General features: G+C 42.2%; 1 protein-coding gene across 2 annotated transcripts in view; it reads left to right on the top strand.

Moving 5' to 3' along the window:
• Window positions 1-26,020, top strand: part of aplp1 (amyloid beta (A4) precursor-like protein 1) — a 32,288-nt gene extending 6,268 nt beyond the window's left edge. The window contains exons 2-17 of one of the 2 annotated variants that reach the window (XM_085801809.1): window positions 15,258-15,437; window positions 16,410-16,539; window positions 18,119-18,231; window positions 18,655-18,848; window positions 18,940-19,256; window positions 20,160-20,287; window positions 21,050-21,124; window positions 21,239-21,397; window positions 21,519-21,647; window positions 22,007-22,106; window positions 22,205-22,372; window positions 22,517-22,537; window positions 22,647-22,714; window positions 22,827-22,889; window positions 23,008-23,151; window positions 23,984-26,020. In XM_085801809.1, the coding sequence (XP_085657935.1) occupies window positions 15,258-15,437; window positions 16,410-16,539; window positions 18,119-18,231; window positions 18,655-18,848; window positions 18,940-19,256; window positions 20,160-20,287; window positions 21,050-21,124; window positions 21,239-21,397; window positions 21,519-21,647; window positions 22,007-22,106; window positions 22,205-22,372; window positions 22,517-22,537; window positions 22,647-22,714; window positions 22,827-22,889; window positions 23,008-23,151; window positions 23,984-24,082 (2,088 nt within the window). In that variant the 3' untranslated portion in view covers window positions 24,083-26,020. Of the gene's footprint in view, window positions 1-15,257; window positions 15,438-16,409; window positions 16,540-18,118; window positions 18,232-18,654; window positions 18,849-18,939; window positions 19,257-20,159; window positions 20,288-21,049; window positions 21,125-21,238; window positions 21,398-21,518; window positions 21,648-22,006; window positions 22,107-22,204; window positions 22,373-22,516; window positions 22,538-22,646; window positions 22,715-22,826; window positions 22,890-23,007; window positions 23,152-23,980 lie in introns of both variants that reach the window. The other variant, XM_085801808.1, reaches the window with a different exon arrangement.
• The last annotated feature ends 1,178 nt before the right edge of the window (window positions 26,021-27,198 follow it).

The following is a 27,198-nucleotide window of genomic DNA, read 5'->3' as shown; positions in this document are numbered from 1 at the left end:
AGAAATAGAAGGGGGAAAGGGGGGGCCCTGCAGGCGTTGATGTTTCCAAAACAAATAAAGTTATTGTTACCAGGACATTGAATAAAATATTTGTGATTATATGTTAGTTAATAACTTAGCGCCATATTATTTTTTCTGTATTATCATTTCATCATCATTAGGGGCCTCTTTGGGCCCCCCTCCATCATGGGCCCCTAGAATCCGTCTCCTTTACCCCCCCTTTTCGGCGCCCCTGTGTGTGTGTGTGTCCAGGCATATAGTTTGACTAGCTTTTTTGCAGAAAATATGTTATATGATATTAATTACACATTTGCATGGTCCCCCCCCTCGCGCCCCCTCGGTAGGTTCAAGAAAGCTCTGCCAAATCCCGGTTTCTGTCCTGTCTTTTGGGTTCCCTGAAATATTTCAAATTAATGGTTCACAGTTAGAAAAGGGGGCAATTCCCAATTCACTGTTTAATAATGTTTGCTTGTGAGGCTCGTCATCATTTATTTCGTCTCCATAGACTGTAGTGCATAAAGTGATGTGATACATTTGATGACTTTATTTCTTCGGAAACCTCTAGGTTACACCATAGTAAAGGAATAACTATTTGCGTGATCATCCACTTACTGAACGTCAGACAAAACTCACTCTTGGCTCCATATGTAAGAATCTTTTAATATGAAAATAATGTTTTGGCCCTGAGGCCTTCTTCAGATTTGTGTCTATAATAATATATTTATAATAATGTCTATAAAAGCTACAGCCCTGATCGGACTGTGTATTCAGTAGCGTGTAAGTGTCTTGTGTGTGTGTGTGTGTGTGTGTGTGTGTGTGTGTGTGTGTGTCTGTGTTTGCCCAGTGTCACCTACAGGGATTGAGAGCCATCCTGATCACATCCAGCTCTGGCTCCTCTCTGGAGTCTTGCAGGACAGAGATATCACTGCAGCCCAAGGTCTTCACACCCCGTGTAACGGCCTCAGTAAAAGCCCAATGGTTTGGATTTCTGCGGAAAAGTTTAATGCCAGGGCAGAGCAGAGATGTTTGGTCCTGCTGCAGCCAGTGGGAGGTTTCAGAGGAGACCCCGTCGAAAACATCTGCAGTGTGGTGATAACGCTTGTCCTTCATGTTCAGGAGGAAAAAGAGAGAGCGTGTAGTGGCAGAGAGAGTGAGAGTGAGGGCTGGTGGATAAAGAGAGAGCGAAAGCGAAGGGGGAGGCGGAGGACGAGGTGGGTGCAGAGGGAGGGGGGTGAGGGGGGGGGGTAGCCCTGGCACAGTGGATGATTTGAGAAACAGAGAGCGTGAGGGCGAAGGAGGAGAGAGTGTAAGTGATGTAGTGCATGTAGAACGTTATGTGGGTTGCAGGGGTGTAGTGCATGATAATGGAGGGGCCCAGCCCTATTGCTGCTCTGCTGGAGAAGCTGGGAAAGCAGAGAGATCCATCTCTGTCATGTACATGTATTCACAGGTGGCCTTGAAATGAGACAGGGGTGGGGTGGGGTGGGGTGGGGTGGGACGGGGCGACAGAAGCAAGAAAAACCCTGTGGCCAGAGTGGAGCACTGAGTTGTATGAAAGCAGGACTGTAAAATCTAATTTCCTTAACGGCTCTGGCTACAGGGTTTGAGAGACTGTGGTTTTTTTGGGGGGGTCCACTGAGGCTGATAAGGCCCGTATTAATATTCTACAGAAGAGCATTGGAAGCTGTTGTAGAGGGAAACGGATGTACCTTTTGGCAGGTCGCTCTTCCTCTCCCTCCTTTTTGCGCAGCATTGGCTGCAAAACACACAGTCCCAGCAGAAGGAATGAAAAGCGTCATTTTTATGACAAAGGTATACAACAGCATTGATGGGTCCAAATCATTCATCGCCACAATTAGGTCACACATTCACACTCACGGATAGTTCCGAAGTACACACACACACACACTCACACACACACATTAGACGCACACACTTGCTGCTTCATAAAGATGGCACGCTGCAGAAACTGCATCAATTATTGAAGGCTGTGGAAAGGTCTGGGCTCTTGCTTGTCGACAGGGCTTTGGCACTTGTCACGCACCCCTCTCAACGCTCCGGCGGCGCCAGCCCTCAGTCTGTCTTCATGCTACCTGGTTTTTATCTACCCCCACCCCACCCCGCCCAGTCTCCACCCTCCAGGTCCACTCCCCAGCCCCGCTGTGGGGAACACAAAAGAAAATCCCCACGCCTGTGTCCTCCTTGCCTCAAACAGCCCCCCCACCCCCCCGTCCGTCCGTCTATCTCCCTCTCTGTCTCTGCCCCTGCCTCTTATGTTCTCTCCCTCACCCCTCCCCTACCCACTCTCCCAGACACTGCTCCTCCGTCTGCCTCAGCAGCTCACAGTGGCCAGTGACATCTCTTCACTTTCCCTCTGTATACTTTGATTGCTCCTGAATTATTTATATTCTAAACTCAGCCTTGGTTTTTATTATATTATTTTCTCCACTATGCTGCTCCTGCGTTTTTCTTTCCTCTTGATATCCTTTACAGATCTGATAGAGTCTTTTTATTTACATCTGCTGCTTCTCTGTCTCAATGATACACTCAAACGACTATAGGAGCACCATTTTCTGTATACTTACTATTATTATGGCAGTCAGATTTATTCCACATAGTTGAAGAGTCATTTTGTGAGCTTTGTGCTGTAATGTGTTAGCTGTGTTTTTCTCTGGGTGATTTCAGACGGTTTGTTTGAACTTGTTGCATTCAGCTGTGAAGTGCATGTGGCTGAAGTGAAGTTTATAAGTAGTAACAGATAACCAGGTTAATGAATGCACATAATCCCGTTAAATAGGAAAACAATTGAAAGAATCATGTGCAACTATGAATATACGAGTAGTGTATATTTTCTTAACTTTTGCAACCACATTCCTTGCCAGCAGTTGTTTATGTGCCAGTATGAATGTGTTTTTGTATTGGATTTATTATAGAAGACAAGCAAACACACCCTCCCTGGAGACAAAATGTTCCCACAGCATTTGACTTGATGCTCAGTATTCAGCAGTGCCAGCAGTTGGCTCTGCCTATATTTCCTACAGTACACACAGCTGACATGCTTATAATGGAGAGGTAGGCTGGTGGTGCAAAGAGCCATAGATGATAAAGAAGACGACTCAGGTGCTGTTGTTAATCATTAACAATAGGATTCAGTCAGTGACGGGGACAGGCAAACAGGATTTCATTCTTCTCTCAGCTCAGGGTCATTGTGTTTGCCAAGGCCAAGCTGTGCCAGTTAACAGCCAATACTCACCCAAGCTCCGCTGACAAATTGGATGCTTCACACGAGTCTAGCTGCGCGTTGGAAGAAGTGTGTAATAAAAGTACAAAGCACAAATGGAGGTTCCGGGCCCCGGTGAGGGGTCTTTGTTACAGATTGTCTCTATGATTAAACCATTTTCCCTTCAGCTGGATGGTCTGTGGAGACTTTATGGCCTGAGGAAATGAGATAACACTAATATTTAATCTACTGGGTGAATCTGCTCAGCACAGTACACATTATCTCACCAGAGTGGCCCTGATCTAAACTAACACAGAGCGGGCTAAAGCAAGACAGGACATGTCAGCCTGACATGATCTCAGTTATTATTATTATCTTTTCTGTGAGTGGGTTTATCAAACTGTGTTTTCTAGTGCTGAAGGAGTGCTAGTTCTGGTGTTGAATTTGAAGTGCACGCAGACAGTCTGGCTTTTACAAAAATCATAATTAAGTTCATATGGTTTTTGTAGATCAAATTTATACCTCCTCTTTCCCGACCAATCAGCAAGCTCCTGTTTATGCTCTGGCGATGTCAGACTAAACTTTTTTTTGTTATAATGGTTGATGTCAGTGCACTTGAGGTGAAGTCTTGGAGTAAGTGATGCATGGAAGGCTAATCATTTGTGTGGAGACCCTGAAGCAGACGAATCAGAGGGACATGTGATGACTCATTAAATCAGCTTCTGATTCGCCACACTGAAATTAACTAAGGGCAGCTACAGTGAGCAAGAGTGGGATCATCAGAAGCAACACGCTATGATGCTGTCCCCGATCATCATGTCATAGTTGTCAGTATAATGTTTTGCTATATTTAATTAATTGTCCTTACATTGTTAATATCATTGATATATTGTTATGGTATATCAAATTGCATTATTATCATATTGCCATTAGCCATTGTTTGATAAATGGCTCTTACTATCACCAAATAGTTATTATTTTCACACCTCCAGAACATTGTTGTTTTGTTTTTTTAGTTGTTGACATTGTTGTTTCTACGTATTTGGAGGAAATGTATTATTTGGTTATCATCTGCTACATAATGTAAATTGATATTGTAAGCAGAGAATAAAGAATCTTGTGAGATTATAGGAGAAACACTGAAGTTTTTAATCTCTTTAAGGAGATTAAAGTAGTTTGTGATCTTCAGAGTGTCTATTAGAAAGATACGCTAAGCCCAACTCAGCAGGACCCAGCATCCGAGTAAGTAATTTAAGTGGTGTGTAAACAACCAACAGGCAGTGATACGGAAAACTAACCAGCCATTAAGCCAGCGATCAGCAACCTGCCGAGGATAGAAAGTCAAACCAAACATATGGGGACTCTTTCATGTGAGAAAGAAAGAGAGAGAGAGAGGCAGACTGATAATGAGAAGGAGAGAGAGAGAGAGAGAGACTGAGTGGCATGGTTGAAATTCTGTAGGGAACCAGTTGCTACGGTAACAGGGAAGGTAGCCGGCTCCTGTGGGTGGTGTTACCATGGCAACCACCCTCCGCGGCCAAGTGATGCTGAGAGGGAGAAACGTAGAGGTAAGGGCTAAAAAAGATGTGTGTTTACGGGTTCGATGGGAACGAGCGAGACAGATGAAGAGGTCGGCAGCTGAGAGAGGGACGCCGGCCGCGCCGCTGCACGCTGCTTCATCCAGTTTGTCTTTGGCAGGCCCTTGGTGTTCTTTTGCTTTGAATAAGCAGCAAGCTGGTCCCAGCAGACATAGCATTAGCTGTTTATCCTGCTGTTCATTAACAGAGCACCTCATTACCATGAGCAGTAGGCTAAATATGCTGTGCAGGGCAACACAGTCACCCAGAGACTGAAGAAAAGGTTAACCTCCTCAATATATCTTTGCAGATACATGGGGTCAGAGTAGACATGCTGGGATCTTTTGTAGGCAATAGTGCTGTCTCTGAACTCTCACCGGGAGTTAAAGACCAGTTTGTTCCCACTGCAGTGATACCACATGCCGCGGTATTAAAGCAATGAACCAATGTAGTGTGAGATTGAATTAAAGGTTAGTTGAACGTATCATGACAGATATAGATAAAGATATAGATGTATATAAATAGAGAGAGAGAGAAACGCTGATTTCCATAAGTTGCATCTGGTATACAGGCTCCCAGGGGAGATGGCATGATGTGCATGTGCATAAATAAGAGGCAGAAGGCAGTAGATGTATGAATGGTTTAACCCCTACCCCCACCAGGCCCCTCCCCTTCCTCTGCCACCTCTTGCTGCTAAAAGTCTCCTCTTGTTTTATTGCTATAATGTATATATCATGTGTATATAAAATACAAAATATTCAGTTGGTGTGCCTACATTTTAAAAAGCAGTCATTATTTAAAGCAAGATATTAAATGCTGTTACTATTTATAGACAGTCACAGGAGATTAACAGATTATTGTGATGGAAATGCAGAGAACATCAGAGGTCACATGTCATACGGATAAATGCATCCATGTCCCAAAGGATACGTTCCTGAAAATAATATAAATTTGAGAGACAACTGTTTTATTAGGTTTGAAAAAAAAATAAAAAAATGTTCAGACTGATCATAAAGGTTAATTCCCTCCATTTGCAGATTCCCTTTGCTTGGTTTAGCAAGCACAATTTATAGTCTAAGATATATCTGTAGATGATATGGGCCAACTAAATAAAGTGCATGAACTGACTGGAAAAAGTAAAAGTACAATTGAAAGAGAGATGACGTGGATCCAAAGGAAAAAGAGATCTACTGCAAAAACAAAAGCTTCAAAGAAGCATGAGAGGCTGGAGAGGCAGCAAAGGGCCAGAGTAAGAGATAAAGAGGGAGGCAAGAAAATGCTGGCTGCCTGCTGTTTGTCAGAGAGACCGTAGAAAGACAGTCTGTCCTTAAATGGATCAATTATTACAGTCTTTTAACCTAAGCATCCCCTCATTTAGGTTTTGAGATTCCCTTAATCTACTTATAACATGCTCAAGGGCATCATGTTGTTGCTTTAAGATCAGTCTCATCTCCCTAAATTGCACACTCATCTGATACCTCACTCAGCTGGTAAATAGTTATCAAGTTATGTATGTGTGTGTATGTCTACTTTTGTGTATATGGTTCAGGCTGGATAGATTCAGCTCAAAACCAGTCACTTTGTCATTTAATTAAGATTTGAGGGTGCTCTTCTCTCTATAGCAATGATTTAATGTACTTATAATTAGAATAAGAGGTTTTGGATTATATCAAAGAAAAGGCAAATAATCATCCCAGTTTTAAATACATTTTAGCAGTGACAATCCACAATATGTAGGTGCTAATGGAAATTTCAACCCTTGCATGACTCAAACCTTTTAAATGTATTTACCATATAAATACAGATTTGGAGAGCGTGTTTGCATTGTGTCAATCTCAATCTGTCTGCAGAAAATCCCTGATTCAGTGGCAATTGTGTTGACATTAGGATGTTTCAGATGGACCTGCAGTGCTCAAATCTCTGCTAAGCCGTTGATTCCTTCAATCCCCTGAGGTAGCTCTTCAGCTTGAAATCACATCTGCAGGCTCACAGCATTTGGCATTAACATGCTGGCATTCCCATGTTGTGTTGCTTAACTGTGAAGGAGGTTGAGCGGTGTTACATAACAGCACAAATTCATCGACAATTACCAGAAGACAAAATCATTCCGGGTGCCGCTGCTGAAGTTTGCCGGAACCTAATGTTCTCAGAGTCCAGAGTGGATTCATGAGACAGTATTACTCAGTTGTGTTCCCCCCACCCCACACACACACACATGCTGGAGGACTGTGAAAGTGACCAACTACGCTTTGTGTTTTTGTCTCTTCTGGAGTGAAAACATGCACAGTGTGGCGTCATTATGGTGCATGAGTCAGAAGAAGCATTTGTTGAAGTGTGGGTGGAACAGAGAGGCAGACATGCGTTTGAGTTCAGCCTACTCTGTGCAACACAAGTATCACAATCACTTGTCTCATTCTGAATATTGCTCAATACCACCTTCCGTGGAACTGGGAAAACTACGCATGAATTCAATTTTATATCTGTGGGAGTTTCCTGTTTTCTTGTTGTGTCTGATTTTTTTTTTTTTTTAACAAATTGTACCACGGATTCTGCAGAAAAGGCAGGATGTTTAAAAAGAAAGTTAACAGGAAACAGCTGTAATGCAAAAAGATAAAGCCAGAGGTGTGGGGTATGTGTGAACATGATATTTATGACTCATATGAATCCCAGCTGGTTAAGGAAGGTCCTTGCCCATGCTTGGGTTGAGCCTCACAGTGCTGTCATACATGAGGGAAGTCTGTATCCAACATGAAGAGACATTTACCATTACTGAAGTTGTCAATCAGTCATGACTGCCCTTCTTGCCCTGCAGAAGTCTGTGCAGTGTGAAAGATAAGAGATAAAACCTTTGAGAAAGGATATCCCCCTGACAAGAATATGTGATATATAGCTACAGACTGCAGTGGGTGCAACTCTGAGTATACTCCTAAATAACCGTAATCATGAAATGGTTGGCACTGCCAGCCTCCAGCTCTATGGAGTCTCTTGCAGTGATGCCATCTGACATGCCCTCTATTTTAAGCTATACTTGAAATTAAATCAAATATTCAGAGCTGTTTTGGCTGCTGTTTCAGACCTAGATGAACCCTGGTGATTATGGGACCATCTGCTCCCAGTGTGCCCAGCTGGGGGCTGGACTGCTGTAATCTGGACTGATGAAGCCTGACTTAGTGGAGGCTGCGATGTTTACACATCACATTAAAAGTCTCTGTCATAATAGGAGGCTATCAAGACCGGAAATAAGTTCAAGTCAGTTTCTTCTTCAATAAGTAACAGCAACTGTGTGTGGTTTGCAGTAGGTAGAAATAGTATAATACATGAACATAAAAAAGCAATGCAATATTTTCCTGCTCATCAGTGTCTTCTGAATAGAAAATGAATGGCTTCAATTAGCCATTAGTCAGAGATGTATAATGAGTGTCAGTGCACAGAGCTAACCTGCTTTATCCTCCTTTGTCCCCTCTGCACGATGAGAGTCTGGCAGACTAATGTTGCTACTCTCTAATAACTACATGCCACACCAGGAAGAGGCCTGATGGAGCCCATGAATAATTAAGCAACATGATTACAATGATGAATGCTCCCAAATCTATCTGGCCATTTAACACTGGCCTGGGGAGGGAGGCCAAACAGCAGAGTGTCAGGCATTGTGTGAAAGCTGTTAGCAGGGGGGGAGAGAGAAGGAGACAAAAAGCATATCAAGGATGGGGTGGTTCAGGTGGATCAAGCTCTGGCTTAAGAGGAGGTGGGAGGAGAGGAGGAGGGGGAGGTATATAGAGAAAAGAGTGAAGGAGGGGCCCAAAGAGCAGGAAGACACCCACTATTCAGCCATCTGTGCTGCAGAGAGGCACAAAGACGTGCCCAGGAAGGCCTGGGTGTGTGTGTTTGTGTTTTATACATGCATGGGTTATGCTTATTTGTACGTGGGTGTGTTCTCTACATGATTAATGGCATTTGGCCAGAATACAATGTTAATGTTCTACATTGTACAATGTACTAATCAGCAGCAATCCCTAACCAGGCTTCTTGCACCATAAATTATTAAGCACATCATTTGCACAGTGCAGAGCTCTCTGCAGATAGGTTTTTGTATCAAGACAATTTCTTTTTTATAAGTGCCAAAATAAGTCAATGGGATTTCCTTGGAAATTCAAGTTATCTAAACATTACTAAACAAATACTGTATATTATGTGCGATTGTTGCTACCTGGAGCCTGCTGTAACTCTCCAGGTGATGCTTAGTAGCTAAGTCCTATTCAGTTACACCTTTTTTAAACCTATGGTTGTGTCTATTATCACAGGATAATGGACAGACACAGTTCTCAAAGCAAAACCCACGTAAACATTTGTATCCTGGAATTTTAAACCTATTTTTTTTCCTTGTGATGTATGGCTGTTTGGCTATGTTGTCACTACATGGTGTATTTTGGTTACATGGGATATCCCAGATCCCTGTTGCTAAGTAGAGATTAGCTCCTCAGGGGTATGATGTCCCTAGTTAATCATTGGCTGTCAAGCAGGCTCCTTGCAATATATCTCTGACCAGAGGGTTTGTATTTATGTAGTGTATTCTCAAGTCACAGATGATTTATGGTGCATTTAAAAAAAAAATGTATCAAAGTGCCTATCACAGTAAATGCACTGAATAGACTACATGCATGTACCTTGTATTAGATACATAAACACAGGGCTGAGGTAATTTAGAGCATTCAAAATAACAAAGGCAGCACAGGATAAATGAATAAAATACAGAAAATTAAACCTTAAAGGAAAAGCAAAACCAAATTCAATGTAATAACAATTTAACTCTACACACTGTTCATTACATGACATGTTGCTCTGAGCACAGCAGCACTAAAAGGCTCCACATCTACTTGAAGCGTCCATTCGTTTATGGCATTGTGCTCCACTGTATGGTCCGGCAGCAACTTGTAAAAAGTGACAAATGATGGGTGGGCTCCTCCCCTCCGCCCCTTCCGCTCTGGCTTGCCTGCCAGGACCAGGAGATTGCATCATTACTGAGGATGAAGTCATCCTGCAACATAAGGGTGGAACAGGTGCTGAAAATTTAATTAGAATCGGGTGGAAGATGCTGGAGGAACATGTAAATGTACTGCCTTGGCCCAAACTCATCCCTGGCTGACAGAATATCTGTGTCGCAGAAATCGTATTGTCAGCTCATATTTTGGATGCTCAACACACTGAAGCATATCTCCCTCTACTAGAGGAATATCTGTGAAAATATAATTAACTATTATTATATATCTGCACCAGCTGTTCCACAACTTCTGGTGGAGTGCACACTATGCTCCCGTCTCTGTGGGATCACTTTGTTTCTTTGTGGTGCTTATTGCTATGGAGACTGTGGAGTTACACATGTGAGTACAAAGTTATGCAGCCTCGTCAGTATGCAGCGAATATGGAGAGAAAAATAGAATATCAAGGGAGTTAACCAGGGCAAAGAACATAGTGAGAGAGAGAAAAAAAAGGCAGAAAGCTAATCGATGTTTCTGGCTTTATATCACCAGGTCGTTATTAATGATGCAGCATTCTCTGCAGTGGGGAGCTGTCAGGCTTTTGGGCCGTCTGCCTGTTCAGCCTCATCAGCACTAGGACATGATGTGGGACTGGGGATGGTTGAACAGCACTGCCTTACCAACCTCTGAACCATCCACCTTCCCCCTGTGCTTGCAGCCTGGTGCTGTACAAAGATGCTTCAGTACACTACAGTGTTTTTGAACTGAGATATGGAGGGCAGCAGCTCTGCAGCCTGTCCTGCAGAGTAGGCTGCAATTGTTGGCAGATTGTGAAGCATGCATTATTGTGAATCCAACTGGATCAGGAAGCCTCAGATCCTAATTGAGATGGGGAGTGTTCAGAGAGACTTACACCGCTGTGCTCACACTACAACAGTCTTAAGTCTCTGCAGTCTGATTGGCATCAAAATGCAAATTGCATCCAACCAAAGTACTGAAAATCTTTGACTGCATGTTTGTCAGTCCAAAGGGAATTGCCACTCTAATTTGTAAGTTGAAAACATGAACATAACAGTTTAATGAAGGTACAAGAATGTGGTTCATTCACTGTAGCAAAAGCTATTTTTAGCTGTGAATTAGCCGTTTAATCCTTCACAACAGAGGACTATTGTCTGTGTCTATTTAATCTGTATCTAGTGAATACAGCAAAGTGCCTACGAAAGACCCCTGAGCATTCTGAGAAAAGCATGTGTTGCTCCCTGCATTTCTGTAAACACTGAACTACCTGTTAAAGTTCTGTTTACATAAGGATAATAGAAAAATAATATTGTTTTCAAATAACACTCATCCATTTGCTAAAGGCCTACTGCTATACAGGTTTGCTGGAGCAAATCCCAACTAACATACAGTAGGGCAAGGGTGGGGTGTACTCTGGACAGGGTGCCATGCAGTCTATCACAGTGCTGACATACAGGTTAACCTTATGTGACTGTCTTTGGATTCAATCTCAAAGGCCCCAGGCCCAGGATCAAAACCAGACATCTGTCTTGCTGTGAGGGGAAAGTGCTAACCACTGTGCTGCCCCCAAAAAACTCAGTAACAATGAAATATGTTGTCAACCCTTAACACTTAAATGAATCGACCCTGTTATCAGCTCTGTGACACCAGCACAGCAGTGCTTTGGGATATATCCTAGCATGACCGCATGCTAAAACTCACCAATTAGCACACGTTTCAGAAAAGCTTGATGGGATGTCATTAGTTTTTTCATGAATCAAATAAAATTCTGGCTTGATGGGTGGATTAGGGGAGATTTCACAGCATCACCAAAATTATTATGATACTTTATCTGTGAATATGTCAAACTCATAGAGCATGGCTGCTAGCAGAGCTAAAAGAAGTATTATTTTATTGTTTAGTATCCAAAGTTAACTAATTATTGATTGATATAGATTATAATTAGTTGTTCATATTTGTTCCAGTGGTATAAATTAACTAAGTTTGTGCCACAAAAATAATTGCATTGTAAACCATACACCTCCTCTGGCCTGTTTACTTCCTCTTGCAACCACAGTCTTTTTTCTTTCTCCCAAAAGTCTGCCTTTATCAGGCTGTCCACTGGGTTGACTGACCGATTTGCCATTCAAACAAGATAATGGCTTGGCAGATTCTCTCCACTGTGATGCTGCACAGACAACTGCTCTCTGACCCAGACTATTTGTGTAGGTCTGTCCTGCTGGTTGGAGATGTTGATTTTACAGAAACATCAAATATATCTGATCTAGGGCTGAACAGTGAAAGAAGTATTTCAGTCACCTCAAATGAGTGCAATATAGGCCACATTAAAATGCATACATGGCTTTAACTGCCTGCCCCAATTATACATAAAGTTAAAGGTGATGCAGTAATGAATGTCCTATAATCAAATACACATAGTAAATGAAAACCATATGCTCAAACAAGCAACAACAATATTCACTGGAATGACATCAGCCTCTTGTTATGCCCAGGCTCAAGCACAGTCTTGTCAGATGTTTCCCACAATCCTAAGCGTTGCGCTTACTGATTTCCCAAGTCAGTGTTTATTCCTATGAGAAAAAAAGTTCATGCTATAACCAGATCCAAATTACCGTAAGCAAAATATCAAATTCCAGAGAACACATTTCTGTCCAGTTAAGCTTTCTCACCATTTTCTGGTAAGATGGTAAAAAACAAACAAACTGACGCACACAGATGACACTTCCTACGAAAATACAATGACACTGTACAATGAAACTCTGACAAAGACAAGCTTTGGCATTCACACAGCAGCACAGATTTGGGGCTGTGAGACGTCAGTCCCAGAGTGATGCTTATGTGGAGCTGTGGCTGTGACCGTCTGTAGTGGCAAAAAAGTGATTATTCTCCAAACTGGGTCAAAAACAAGCAGGAGATTTTCTGCTGCTACGCAGGAATAGACCAGCCAACATGTGCATGTTAAAATGGTATTTCTTATTAGGGGTTATCACTGTAGGGAGATCTAATCTGGTCCCAGATCAGACTGAAGATTGGGTGTGCGGCTTTGCCGTGCTGGAGGTCAGGGCCTCAGGCTCCTGATGGACTGCTATTGATTTGGGGGAACGTGGCGATACAGTTGCAGTCGCTCAGCATTGATTTTCTACAAGTGCAGTAGTGGAGAGCAGGCAGAATGAGAGAGCCGGACCAGGGGGAGCTGCCAGGTTATCTTCTCAAATATCCGGAAGTTATTTTTTTTCTTTCTTTTTTTTCTCTGTGGCACTGACCTTCCCTGAGTCAAAGAGATATATCTATTTAGACAGCTTTAGATAGCTTGTTTCAGCAGCTTCAGCTTCTGTGCGTATCCTTATACTTAACCAGTAATAATCTCCAGCTCAGCACTGTCAATAACCAACACAGTCAGACATTTAGTTTTCTAGTAGAATCTAACATTTCACACTGAAGCTAGAAATACAAAAGTCTGTTATTAAACATTTGTTGACTGAGAACCTTATTACAAATCCCTAAACCAACAACTTTCCAAAGCAAACCACAGTAATTTTAGATCTGTGAAAAACTTTTCCGCACCTTTGCAGCAGCCAATATTTTCATTCATTTAATTACGGGGTGATCATTAACTTGCAGAGACTTGGAAATTGCTGGGTAATCCATCACAGTAAGTGTTGACAGCTGTAACTTACAAATTGGCTGCAAGATAGCATTGTGATTTAGAGCAATACTGTGAAAGAAATCTAGATAGTGATAAATGTGCAAAACATGCACTGTTGAATTGAATATTGTTTATAGCTCTTGACTCTGAAAGCAGCTTAATTAAGTAAAAAGATGATCCTCACTGTGATTGATTACCTCTCTCAAGCAACTATAATGTCAAAACTAAAGTGAAACAAACAAATTAACTGTAAGGTAAAAAAAAAAATCCATTCATAAATCTTAAAAAAAAAAAAAACCTCTGATGTGCTTTGGGAAGCGGTCAGCAGTAATGAAAAGTAGAGCCGTAATTTGTAAGAAATCTGCTAAGACATGCAGAAACACAAACTCCTCTTAGCATAATTAGAATGCATAGACTGCTCAGGGCTTATTATATTTATTGTACATTTACTCAAAGGGTTTTATATATTTATTTTATTCTGTATGAATTTTAATTAGGACTTCAAACACTTGAGCTCCGGTCGGCCAAAGCAGGGCTTCCCTTTGATCAGGCGTCACTCTCCCATATTTTTTTTTCTCCTCAGTTTCTTCCCTTTGGGCAACTTCCCTCTAATTGGCTCAGCGTCGCTCATCTTGTCTGTCGTCGGTAGGGCTGTCGCTCTGTCTGTCAGCACAGATGAAAGGATATGAGCCATGCAGAGGCTCCCGGGTGCAGGATGCCCTTTTGAAGAGTTTCAGGGTTGGACAGTAAACATTAACGCATGCTCTCTACCATGAAAGTTGCTGTCAAGTGATGTTTTGAGAAACTAACATATTCTCCATGAACTGTGTGACCTGCAGGAATCTGTGTTGCTTTCTTTGGAAAGCGGCTCATTTTTTGCACAAGAGATGACTCAGACATTCACTGGAACACGATTCCACTTTGGCTCTTTCTCGTGCTTCTTGAGGGCTCCCTGTTTTCATGTGTTCTGAGGGGGGAAAAAAGTGTTCAGATCAAGCCTTTGTGCTGTTTAAAGCACTTTTTCACTCACTACCTAACCCCTCCCGTCCTTTATTCCTCCCTGGGCTCTCTCTGTCTCTGTGCTGTGTGTTAATGTAGTGAAGTGGCCCGTCGGTCAATGAGCTTGTATTAACACCTGACTCCAAGCCCTAGCTTCTGTTTGTTCCTCTATGTGGGGTCCCCTGGGCCCTCCCCCAGGCAGAGGCAACATATCCCATGATCAATAACAACATCCTAGAAGGTCGCTAGAGGAGGAGGAGAGTGGGGAAGAGAGGGAGCACTCTTTTTACATACTCTTGTATGTTTTCACAGTACACCATCTTCTTCATCCACCGTCTACTCTTGCTTTTATCAGCTCTCAGTCCTGTCAACAGGCAGGGAGCATAGGCCATCAGTCGATATGTCAGCCTTTTTTTATTGGCTCTTCTTCTCAGTCACTTCAGGGATATTTCAACAGGGACTATGGATCTTTCCCGATTTTTTAGGTTTGCCAATATTCTGTTAAAGCTCGCAGTGTGCGCTAAATTCTCCCATGCATTAGCTTCCTCTCCTTCTCTACACTCTCGCTTCTCTGCTTCGATCCTCCACTCACTCTCACTCTCAGTCCTGCACGCTGGCTCACACTCTCACTCTAAATGTTGGATAGTGCAGGAGTGCATTTAGGAATCATCTGTGGTCTACTCGCCCTGGATCAGCTTCAAACACAATATTATCAACCACTGTGTTTTGTACAATTTGTGACCTTGTATCGACTCCTCTTCACTTCTCATGCCTCTCTCTCTCTGCCCTCTCTTTCTCTCCCCCTCCCTTTCGCTCTCCAGGCTCTGGCCATGGCCGAGGTGAACGGTCCAGGCCCCCAGGTGGCAGAGCCGCAGATAGCCATGTTCTGTGGCCGGCAGCTCCTTCACATGAACCTACAGACCGGGCAGTGGGAGCCAGATCCTCAGGGCCGACAGGGCTGCTTCAAAGAGCCTAGCGAAATCTTGTCCTACTGTCAGGAGGTAAGATCCCCCGAACCTCACCAGGGAAATAACATACATCTCAGCAGCTGTAATGAACACCAGTCTGGATCAATACTTCTAGCAGCAGCGTTAACAAAATCAGAAACTTAATGACCAAGTAGTTTGAAAAGAATGTAGCATGAAATGAACAAAACATCAGATTTCATACTCTTTTTCTCTAATTTGATTTGTCCAACATCTGCCCTATCAAATCTATATATTTAACTATATATAGTAGAGAGATGGTGGCCTGTTGAAATATTACACTATTTCATTTGCACCACCATCCACTTATCCCCCTCTTGTCACCTGATATGTGTTCTCTTTAACATCTAGGTAATAAGTCATACACATACTCCTCCTTCAGATATATTTATTTCCAGTCCAAGCTTAAAGTGCAACCAAGCACCACCTGGAGGCCAAAGTGCAGATAGCTTCTACAGAGAGCCCCAGCAATAACCCTGAATGGACTGTAATGAGATTAGCTGGCACATTATGCATCTGTGATGGCTTTTACACAAAAACCATCCCTCTTTTTTTTTTTCCTTTGACATTTGTGAAGAAAGCATTTTATTGTGCATTCAGACTCTGGGTCGGCTACAGTTCACTATTATCTCACTATCCAGCCTCATAATGAGCTTGTGCTTAATGTTACTGGCCTGGACTTAAAGTGAAAGTAGTCGGATGTGAAATTCAAAATAGTGAAAGACCATGCCATGTATAAATTGGCTCCATATAGTTAGAGAATCTGTTGCATGACTCTTTCCCTTGTTAGTCCTCTCCCCTGCTGACTGTGCTCTCCGTCCTGTTTTTCCTTGATCCTGCTACCAATCCAAACCAATCCCCAAAACCTCTTCTTCTAACCACTTCCTCCCCTTTCGACTGCTCCTCTTGTCTTCGGCCCCCCTGTTCTGCCCATCCATCTATCTGTTTCTCTGTCTCTATCGTCTCTGCATGAACCCGTACATCCAGATGTACCCAGCGCTTCCGATCTCCCATATAGAGGAATCAAAAAGACCTGTCACCATCCATGCCTGGTGTAAGAAAGGCTGGGGCTTCTGCCAGACACATCCCTTCATTGTCCTGCCCTACCGCTGTCTAGGTAAGAACAACGCACCTCACTCACAAGAACAAGACAAGACAGGAGATGTTTGTAACATGGGTCGCTTCCAACTTCTTCTATCATCATCCAATCATCTTGATTTTGCACAGTTTCTGTTTGTGTTGCAGAGATAACACCTACATCATTTAATAGCAGATACATATAACATATATTAAATACATTTGAAAGACTTTCAAGAGAGTGACAACCAAGGCCGGTCTTCCTGCATAGCTCTAGAATTACACTGTGAGCTTCAGTTGCGATGGAAAGATATAACAAGCACAAAGAAGCATCCTTTACATTTCTACATACACTGTGCACTTGAGGTCATGTCAACTGTTTTGACAGTGGAAACAGAAGGGAAACCTTGGGTATAGAGCTAGATGCTAACCTGGGACATTGCAGTCATTTATCTCTAACCATTAGACACCTTCTCTGGAATAGTTCCATATTAGGGAAATACCCTTATTTACCTTTTTTGTATTGCGGTTAAGACGTGAAAAATTGTACTACTCTCCACTGCCTGGCAGTTAAATAGGAAGCTACAGGGAGTAGGTGTTTATCTTAGTTTACCGCAAATACTAACAGCTAGCCTAACTGTCCAAGGTTAAGAAAACAACAACATTTAATAAAGTGAGAAAAATAAAAATAACACAGCATGGTGTTGTTGTGTTTTAAAGGGACTGGTGAAATATCAAAACCAAGCAGCTACAGAACACCTATTGCATAAATCAACAAGCATGATTTAAGGTTTTCTTTCCAGCACTTGGCTTTACGTTAACTCTTGCCATTGTGCATCTCATGCTGGGCTTTGTAGTTGTGCTATTAAATGAGGTTCTTAGTTTTGATACACACAAAGCACCATGTTCAGCTGCGGAGGGGCCATACCTGCTAAAAGCCACTAGGGGGGGGAGATCAGCTAGCAATAGATGAGTGAATGAATGAATGAATGAATGAGTAATAAACAGTGAATCATGAAATACTTTGATGTGTACCCTACGCACGACACAGTGGAACTGGCTCCAGCTTGTTTAGTTTCTACTGAACAGCCTGTTGTTTGGGTGAAAACGTTGGTTTATACTTGAGCCCCATGGAACAGCAGGCAGTAGTAGTGCTGTATGAGGAATATGTTTTGACTGACTATTAAACACATCTTCTCTGCTTTACTGTATAAACAAAGTAGTAATCTGCATTCCTGCTCTTTGTCATATGTTTATGCATTTTAGGCAAAGAGCAGTTTTACTTTCTGTCCTTGTCTTGCCACTGTAGCTGCAGTTTTTGTGGTCACAGTGCTCCCACTTAACACATTCATGCTCTGTCAGACCTAATTTGTGCATCCCATCCCCATCTAGCCGTTCTGCTCTGCTGCCATGCTTCTCTTTCATGTTGTGTTTGTATCACACAGCTTCTGTTCCTTCACATGCTCTTGTTTCCTTCCTTTTCTATTCTACTTTCATGTTCAAATGAAGCACTAAAGACAAGATACATTTAGTTTGACACTTGAAAATACTGACAATGAACTGCCTGGAATCAGCTCACACTGCCTGAATCCTTTTCATCTCTCTTCATCACGCTGCAGAGGGCGAGTATGTGAGCGAGGCCCTGCTGGTGCCTGACCGATGCCGCTTCCTCCACCAGGAGCAGATGGACGCTTGCGAGAGTTACATATACTGGCACAACATTGCCAAGGAGGTGAGAAGGCCGGGGAGAAAAATGGCTGAAAAGACAAGTTTTGAGTCAAAGGGCCAATTTTTCCACTGGTGCATAATTTAAATTCCATGTGCACTATGAACTTTCCATTGAGGTTTCCATTTGAAACCTCATGTGCAGCTAGCCCTAACACCAATGACTAGACTAGTGGGACACTGTGCATCATGTCATCATTTGTCAGACCGCCCACCTAATGTATCAGAGTAGGAAAGATGACAAAGAATTCAAGCTTTTGCACTCTTTTGCATTTCCTCCTGTTAGGTATTTTTGATCCAAGTCAACAAACACAGAAGTCTGTTTTCTTATATTTAGATATTACAGTATTCTGTGCTACGTTTAAGCTTGACACATGAATTTCAGACTCATTTTACATGATCATACATTGTGGGTCTACCTCCCTCTTAGGAATGCACTGCAGACAATCTGGAGCTCCACAGCTACGGGATGCTGCTGCCATGTGGAGACCATTTCCGGGGGGTCGAGTACGTGTGCTGCCCAGGCCGAGGGAGTTCCAGCGGGAAAGGAGAGACAGATGAGAGGGACGTCCCCGCTGCTCCTCAGACATTCACAGTCCAGACTAGTGGAAAACTTAATTCTGTGTAAGACATTTATATATTCAGCTTGATGATCTAACGCTGTTAAAGGACGAGAAGAGGAGATGTCAGTAGTAACTGTTGCACTTTTCCACAGAACCAAAGTGACAGCCCCCACCCCAAGCCCCTCTCCTGATACAGATTTGGACGAGGCCGACATGGAGGAGGAGGATGATGAAGTGGTGGAAGAAGACGAGGAGGAAGAGGAAGAAGATGAGGAGGAGGAGGAAGAGGGCATAGACGAGGCGGAAGCAGAAGAGGAGGAAGAAGAGGAGGCGATGGCAAAAGACAGAGAAGAGTATGAATACCCTATTGACTCAGGCCCCTACCATACGTCAGACTACTTGGACTCATTCTTCTACAAGAAAAGCCATAAACCCACCACCTCAACACCTCTGATCAAAGGAGAAAGCTGTGAGTGTCACCTTTTTTTTCTTCGGTTTATCCTTTTCAGAAATCATCTGAAACCACGTTACAAGTTGTCAGATGCCTGCTGACAGAGCCGCTTACCTCACGGCATGTGTGCGTGTCAGAAAGATCTGTTGCATATCACACGTTTACACCCACAGCAGCAGAGAGGGCGCATTGTTCACTATGCACAGATAGAATATAATAGAGCAGCTGACCTATTTATATGTGAGGTTAAATAAAATAGCAACCTCAGAATGGTAAACTACAATGGTGGTCACTGTCTGTGTGCAAAGAGTCAGGGCCTGTTAATACGCTGGTGAGGGCTTGCTAGGGGTCAAGTTTGTTATACTGTAGTGTTGTCATAGGTTTATATTTGCTGAAAGGGGTGATAAACTCTCACTGCATTCACATATTAATATTTGCTTTTGCCCCAACCCTAACATTTGTTTCAATTAAAACAAGTGCAATTTATGCACTCAAACCAATTGTGTTTGCATTTAAAGTGACAAATGTAATCAATCAAAGCTAAATGGGATTAGTAACGTCAGTACTTTCACATTAATCTTGTTTTTCCAGCTCCACAACCTTTGTAAATAGATTAATCTTATGAGTTACACAATATGATGTGTGTTTCCTTGGTGCTTCTGCTGGGGTTAGAAAAAAACACACACACAAGAATTATTATCTTCCATCCACATTCTGTCCCGGACACAGCAGATGTTGTTTTCCACTGTTTCTTTCTTGAATTTCATCACACTCTTCCAGCTTTCTTTCTCTCTCACTACTTTTCTCATTGCCCTCCCCCGGTCACATTCTGACTGGGACTGTCCCTTGATTTACATGGTATTTGCTCTCTGCCAATTCTTGCAGAATCCGCAACCTCTGTTCTCTGTCTTCCCTATCCAGTGACTACGCCCCGGCCCACAGATGGCGTGGATGTTTACTTCGAGAAGCCAGTGGACGATACCGAGCATGCCAACTTCCTGCGTGCCAAGACAGACCTGGAGGAGCGCAGGATGAAGCGCATCAATGAGGTGATTTTCACAGGGCTAAGAACAGGCTAATGGTGGTTGGCTGGCAGCTCCGACTTTTGACAGTCAATTCCCTAATCTGGGCAGAGACATGCTGTTGCATTGCTCAAAGTCCCTAACCTAATACTCAAAATGACAGGGGCACTGGCCTGTGCGTGTTTTACTTGCAGTGAGGGAACAAGATACATAAAAAACAACTACAACAAATTCTGCCTATGCTCCAAAAAAAGTGTCAAACTGTCTTGACATGAACAATATACACATTCTCACAAGAAATCAATCCCCTTATTAAATTAAATTAATGTATTACCTGGTAGTTCAGTTAATAGTATTGCCTGGTATTTAAGTTATAAATTAACTATTAATGTACTTTCCATTGGCTGCAGAGGCAGAGTTTCATACATGATGGAAATTTAAAGTTTATCAAACTGCATATCTGCTTGTGTTTGCATGTATGCGGGTGTGTATCTTCGCTCACAATCTCACAACAGTTTCTGTGCAACTTCAAGATTTTTCTTTCTGATTGGGGTTTTTGCTGTGGTAATTGCACACCACACATACGTATGATGCCCCCCCACCACCACCTTCAAACAGCTTTCTGCAGCACCATTTATTTACAGTTTTAATATTCTTTGAAAAGTTTTAAGAGTTGGACAAGGGGGTCGTCTGCATGTTGTGTTTTTATTTTTCTGTCTATACAAACTATTCATACCATCCATTTGGTATAATTCTGTGTGACTGATTCTGTGTCTTTGTCTTTACCAGATCATGAAGGAATGGGCAGAAGCAGACAACCAGTCAAAGAATCTGCCAAAGTCAGAGCGACAGGCCCTGAATGAGGTAAGTGGGCTTTTGTCATCCCGCTTTATCGACTCCCATCTGTCATTTTAAATTCTCTAGTGGAGGAATTAACATTGTCCTTGCATCTACCTCCCTCCCATTTCCCCCTATCAGCACTTCCAGTCTGTACTGCAAACGCTGGAAGAGCAGGTCGCTGGAGAGAGGCAAAGGCTGGTGGAGACTCATCTCGCCAGAGTCGAGGCCATTCTCAACAACAACCGCCGTCTGGCTCTGGAGAACTACCTGACCGCTGTTCAGTCAGACCCCCCCCAGGTCAGAAGAGTGGGGGAAATATACATGAATGAAATGTGCAACAGCTGCACAGATGTCATGTAGATTCCTTCTTTGTAACAGATGGTAGTTTCAACTCATTTTTTCTACCTTTCCTTTCCAGCCCGAGCGGGTGCTGCAGGCCCTGAAGCGATACATGGCTGCAGAGCAGAAGGACCGCAGACACACACTCAGACACTACCAGCATATTGTGGCCGTTGACCCCCAGAAGGCTGAGCAGATGAAATTCCAGGTGTGTGTGCGCGTGTACTTTTCGCACACATCTGTGCTTTTTGGATGCGAGGTTCCATTCTGCTGACCATAAAACACACATAACATTGTGTGCTGAGGAGTTAGTACGTGCTCCAGATAAGTTAATAAATGCTGAACTCACAGAGGTGAAACAGCTACCAATACTCTTTTCATTAAACTAAGATCAGAGCCGGTATTTGCTGACTTCAAAAAAGCAGCTTTAGACACATACCTCTGTAAAAAAAGTTTTTTTTTGGTCGATTAATTTTAGGAACCAATTCAGTGCTTCTTATTTCATGGCAAAACATTTTTGTATCTGCACTTTTGTGGTAAAACTTTACAAATATATGCATTTTTAAGGTGTACACACATCTCCATGTGATTGAGGAGAGGATGAACCAGAGTCTTGCACTGCTGTACAAGGATCCCACTTTGGCTGAGGAGCTGCACAGTGATATCCGTAAGCTGAACTGCTCTTACCTCATCATTGCATCAGTTTCCCATATCAGCATTGACAACTTAGATTTTTTTTTTTTGGTCTTCACGTGTCATTTATAGAGGAACTGGTCAAGGCCGAAAGAGGAGACATCAGCGAGCTCATGACCACCTCCTTCTCTGAGACTCGCACCACTGAGGAGCTTCTGCCGGCTGCGAGCGAAGAGGAAAAGGATGATGAAGAGGAAGAGGAGAGAGCCTTCCAGAACAGGCCTTATCCTCCCCGCATTGGTACATATCTGCTCAGTCACAGGCCCACAAATCCAACATCTTTAATTCTATCTTCACTGTGAAAGAGACACAAAAAACTCAATGTAAAAGCATCTCCGAGGTTTCTGTTGTTAATAATATACCCTCTCCTCTTTCTCTCTACAGAACCACAGTCCAATAAGAAAGGTAAGATGACGTATTATTAAAGCATACCCGTAATCTCACTCTATAAACTCAGTGTTTTGTATTTCTTACTTTTGCTCACAGCCACATGTGTTTTTGACTCTACCCTTAGTGTCTGCAGTGGATGAATATGACTACACCACATCTGAGAGAGGCCCTACTTATGAATATGAGGAAAAGGTAAGATGGTTATCATTCTGGCCAATCCAAAAGACCCCAATCCCTCATCAGTGGCCGCAGTGTGTGCTGTCTGTGTTTGTTTGAAAACTTTTGTTTTATCCTCTCCTTGCAGAACATCTCTGCAGAGCTCAAGCCGGTGGTCAACAAGTCTCCTGAAATTGCAAGAGACGAGCTGGTGAGGGTTGAGCACAAGCATCAAAATGCTCTTGTTAAAATTGTAAATTGAAATTAACATGAATTGATCCATGACCCTATCCCTGTGTAATACACCACACATTTCTGTCCTTCCGCAGCAACCTGACGCTTTGGAGACGTTTAACCGTGGCGCCATGGTGGGGCTGCTGGTGGTGGCCGTGGCGATTGCCATGGTGATGGTAATCAGTCTGCTGCTAGTGCGTAGGAAGCCATATGGCACCATCAGCCATGGCATTGTAGAGGTACGACCCAAGCTTGGCCTTTAATTTAGACATAGAGCAATCTTAAATGATCGCTTCAAGGTGCTGACTACTCACTGCCAGAAGTGTTAGTGCCATCTGTGATGCCAGTTTATTGAAGCTTAGAAAAAAGACAGGAAATAGGGTGAAACAGCTAGCATGGCCCTGTCCAAAGGTGAAAAAAAACAGCTTGCCAATACAAGCAGTTTTCAGACATCGAGTGGAGGTTACTGCCCCTAGATAAGAAGATGTCCGGCACATGAAGTGCTGTGGTTCTGCACGGGTTAAACAAACAAGAAACAGGGTGTTAAAAGTAAACTGCACTTAAATAGCACTTTTCTAGTCTTATCGACCAGTCAAAGCGCTTAACAGTTCAAACCACATTTACACACATATTCATGCAACGCCTCTACCATACACACTTCGACTTATTGAATGGTCATCAGAGGCAATTTGTGGTTCAAAGACAGTTTGACACAGATACGAGGAGTCGGCTGGATAGTCATAGCTGTTTTTCCATGTTTATGCTAAGCTAGGCTAACCGGCCACTGATTCCAGTCATACTTACCATACACTTGAGAGAGTTATTACATCTAACTATTGTAAATGATCAAATATGCACACCTCCCTGCATGACAAACTTTCCCCACAATAGGCAGGTGACAGCTAAAGATGATTGTAGCGTATTTTTTGAAGATGATTTTGGCTGATCTTTCTCAAAGCTAAACCCATACATACATAAACACTTCATTGCCCTCTCAGTTGTTGGTGTAGTCCTTGCTCGTGAACCCGTCTTTGGTGTGTAATAATTTGAGTCTTGTGTTTCTCGCAGCAGGTCGACCCCATGCTGACACCAGAGGAACGACAGCTCAACAAAATGCAGAACCACGGCTATGAAAACCCTACCTACAAATTCTTTGAACAGATGAACTGAGGTACTGGGGCTGCCAGCAAGTCATGCCCGGCCACTTGTTTTATCCCCCTCCCCTCCTCCTCCTCCTCCTCCAACACTCTTCGTTACGGTGGTGTCCCAGCTACACTCCTTTTTTGATGGATTTAAGATGTGTTGCAAACTTAAAGTAACTGAATAAGTACGGGGTACATCCCAAACCCATTGTAAATGACCCACAGCATCATAACCAGAATGTGCATAATGAGATACAATAAAAACACACATCATCTACTTATTGGGTTAGAGTCCGAGGATTGTTCCTTTCATTAGCGCTGCCACAGCATTTCATAATCCGGAAACATTCACATTATAGACAGGAAACCCCATCCCAGTGGCATGACTTGATCTCTTGCTCCTCACTAGAAACTGAAGTTGAACGGTGCATAATGCTTTATAGTATTTATTTTTCAGTAGTAGTCTATTTGTTCAAACTGTACCACAGTTAGATATAGTGTATCTGTGTAGATGAGTGTGAGTGACAGCCTAGTTAAATTATGGTGTAATTCTGAATTTAAAACCCACTCAGAGATTAAAGGGCAATTACTGGGCTAATTGTCAAACTGACCTCACCTCCATGGGCTACTGTAACATTGAGCACCTCTAATATTAAGACATGAGCATTAAGTGAGGATGTTGGAGGTTTAACTTTGAGTGTGTGAGACATTTAGGCTTTAATTAAAAATGCAGGAGGCCAAAAAGAACACACTAGTCGATACAGAACTGTGTGCTGGTGGTACAAAAAAATAAATAAAACATCATGTTTTTTGACTTGTGAGGATCTGACCTCAATATTATTATTGATTATTTGGCAAAATATACCAAATATTCCATTTAGATAAGTTAGTCAGTGAATGATTTTTATTTCATTTGTACTGCTACCTAAAGAGCTGTAAAACAGAATAATAATCAGAAGTCCGTTATTTTAATGAAAGCATGACAACTTGGTGTATGACGCTGCTGTATTTATTTGTGTTGTTCCTGTCATTGCTTTTTGAAAAGTCGGAAATGTCACCGTTCAAAATGGACACTGTAAATATCGTAAGAAATACATACGACTAGATGTAGACATTTCTATGATTAATTTGCATTGATGTAATGGAATAATACATAACAATAGTACATTGTGCTGTTACGAGAAGGAGAAACACTTTCCTAACATGGCTGATTGAAAACGGACTGTTGTAAAAACCAGCACAAGACAACGACACAGTAACTTCTTTCTGAATGTATTTAAGGTAGACATTGAGATTCCATCTTCTTTTCAGTACTGCATCATTCCCCTAGTAGACCTTAATAGGAATAGCGACACCAACCAACAGACATGCTACATGCCTGATGCCCCTCTCATCACTTCCTGTAGCAGCCTGTTCATTTTCACATTTGGCAGGTGTGTACCACAGCGGAGGACCTTAAAGTTTAGAGTATAGAGAGGTCACAGCTATCGTAATGTGAAGTGTCAGTGCGTGCAGTAAGTCCCAACAAACCACACTCAGGCATGGTAGTAGTGAAACTGACAGTATGTGTTTAAATCTGCCAGTTTGACCTGATCTTTGGGAATCAACAACATTGAATGCTGGATCTCCAAAGATGCTATGTTGAAATTATTCTCTTCATAAACAACTTTTCACTAAATGACTCATTGTAGTTTGTCATATTTATGATCAACATAGTACCCTGTATAGGTAAGTAAAAAAAAGGGGACTGCCCCTTTTCTGAGGCTGATTGTTAACTTCTTAGTGTGTCAGTTTGATTTCCTTTAGCCACTTAATTCTATCAGACCATCTTGGTTAAGAAAGGTCACGTTGTGGGATGTTGCTTTTTGTTCATCAGTTTTTAATTATTCACTGTAGTAGAGATGATCCATACCAAAATCAGTTCATATTTTAGTCATTTCTTACCAGTGGACGTTTTCTTTAAAAACCTGCATTTTCCATTAAGAGGAAAAGTTGTTTACTTACAACTTGTGTTTTTTTTTCTTTCTTTCTTTCTTTCTTTTTGTAAAATTTGCTTTGAATTAAGCAAGAATCTGACTATCGATGTTTTGATTTAGCATTAATCTTGCGTTTCTCTCGTTAGGCAGGTTAATTGCAGGTCGCGGCTGTGTTATGACAGGTGAAGAGAAATCATAGCCCTTGTATAATTTGTACAGCTACGTTAGTGAATGAAAAAGTTGTATGTTCACAGTTTAAGTCAGTTGATCTTGTAATGATACTACTGAAACCATAGATGAGAATAAGCTTGCCTGTGTTTCCCAAACCACTGAAGGTTTCCTACCAGCATTTAGCAGACTTAGAATGGTGTATACTGTAGTTACTCAAATCACATTTGTACGTACGTCCTCTGTCGAATTCTAGACTTCTTTGTTGGTCTGTCCCCTTACTTCCCGACAAAATATAAACAATGTTATTGAGATTTTAATTGCTGCATTATTGCCTTTTACAATGCTGTGTTTTGGATGTAATTATTCTGTATTTTTTATTTGTATGTAATAATCAGTTGGAACAAGGGTCATGCTTTTCACCTGTAATGTAATTTTAGAAGCTTGTATGAGAAAACACTGATGAGTTTATAATGTGAAATGTGAAATATAGACAGACATACAGCCTCTGCCTAATTGACACGGAGTGGCACTAAGCACAAGTAGAACCAAATTACTCCATTTGTGTACAGGTTGCTAAATGTTAGATCTGTCTGTCCGATTTCAATTATACTGCATTGACTCTGCGGATGTTGATGGTATCACTGAGAGAGCTGTTCTTCATTTTCATTCAGACCCTTAACCAAAGACATGCTCCACAAATAAGCAGACAGATATTCTAATTTGGCAAAAAATGTTCTCTGTTGTGTAATTGTATTTGCAAGCAATCTGAGAAATTAAAACTGGTCAAGCTAATTAATAGTGTAATTAAAAAAATTAATGACCCATAAAATACTGTGTCTGTGCTTTGTGAGTTTTCCTTTTCATGTGCACTTTTTTTTTCTGACACCTTGCGAGGCAGCATGCAGGAGAGGTCCGCGATGTTGTTACCCTGTAATGGGTCCTATGATGTAAAAGCCACAATCAAAGGGGTGAAACTGTTTTGCTTACTCATTGGAAA

Source organism: Trachurus japonicus, chromosome 16 (genome assembly GCF_045865225.1).
Source record: "Trachurus japonicus isolate A0001 chromosome 16, Traja_1.0".
NCBI lineage: Eukaryota > Metazoa > Chordata > Actinopteri > Carangiformes > Carangidae > Trachurus > Trachurus japonicus.
Note: the sequence above shows the minus strand (reverse complement) of the source record. Positions and strands in the feature narration are given on the sequence as shown.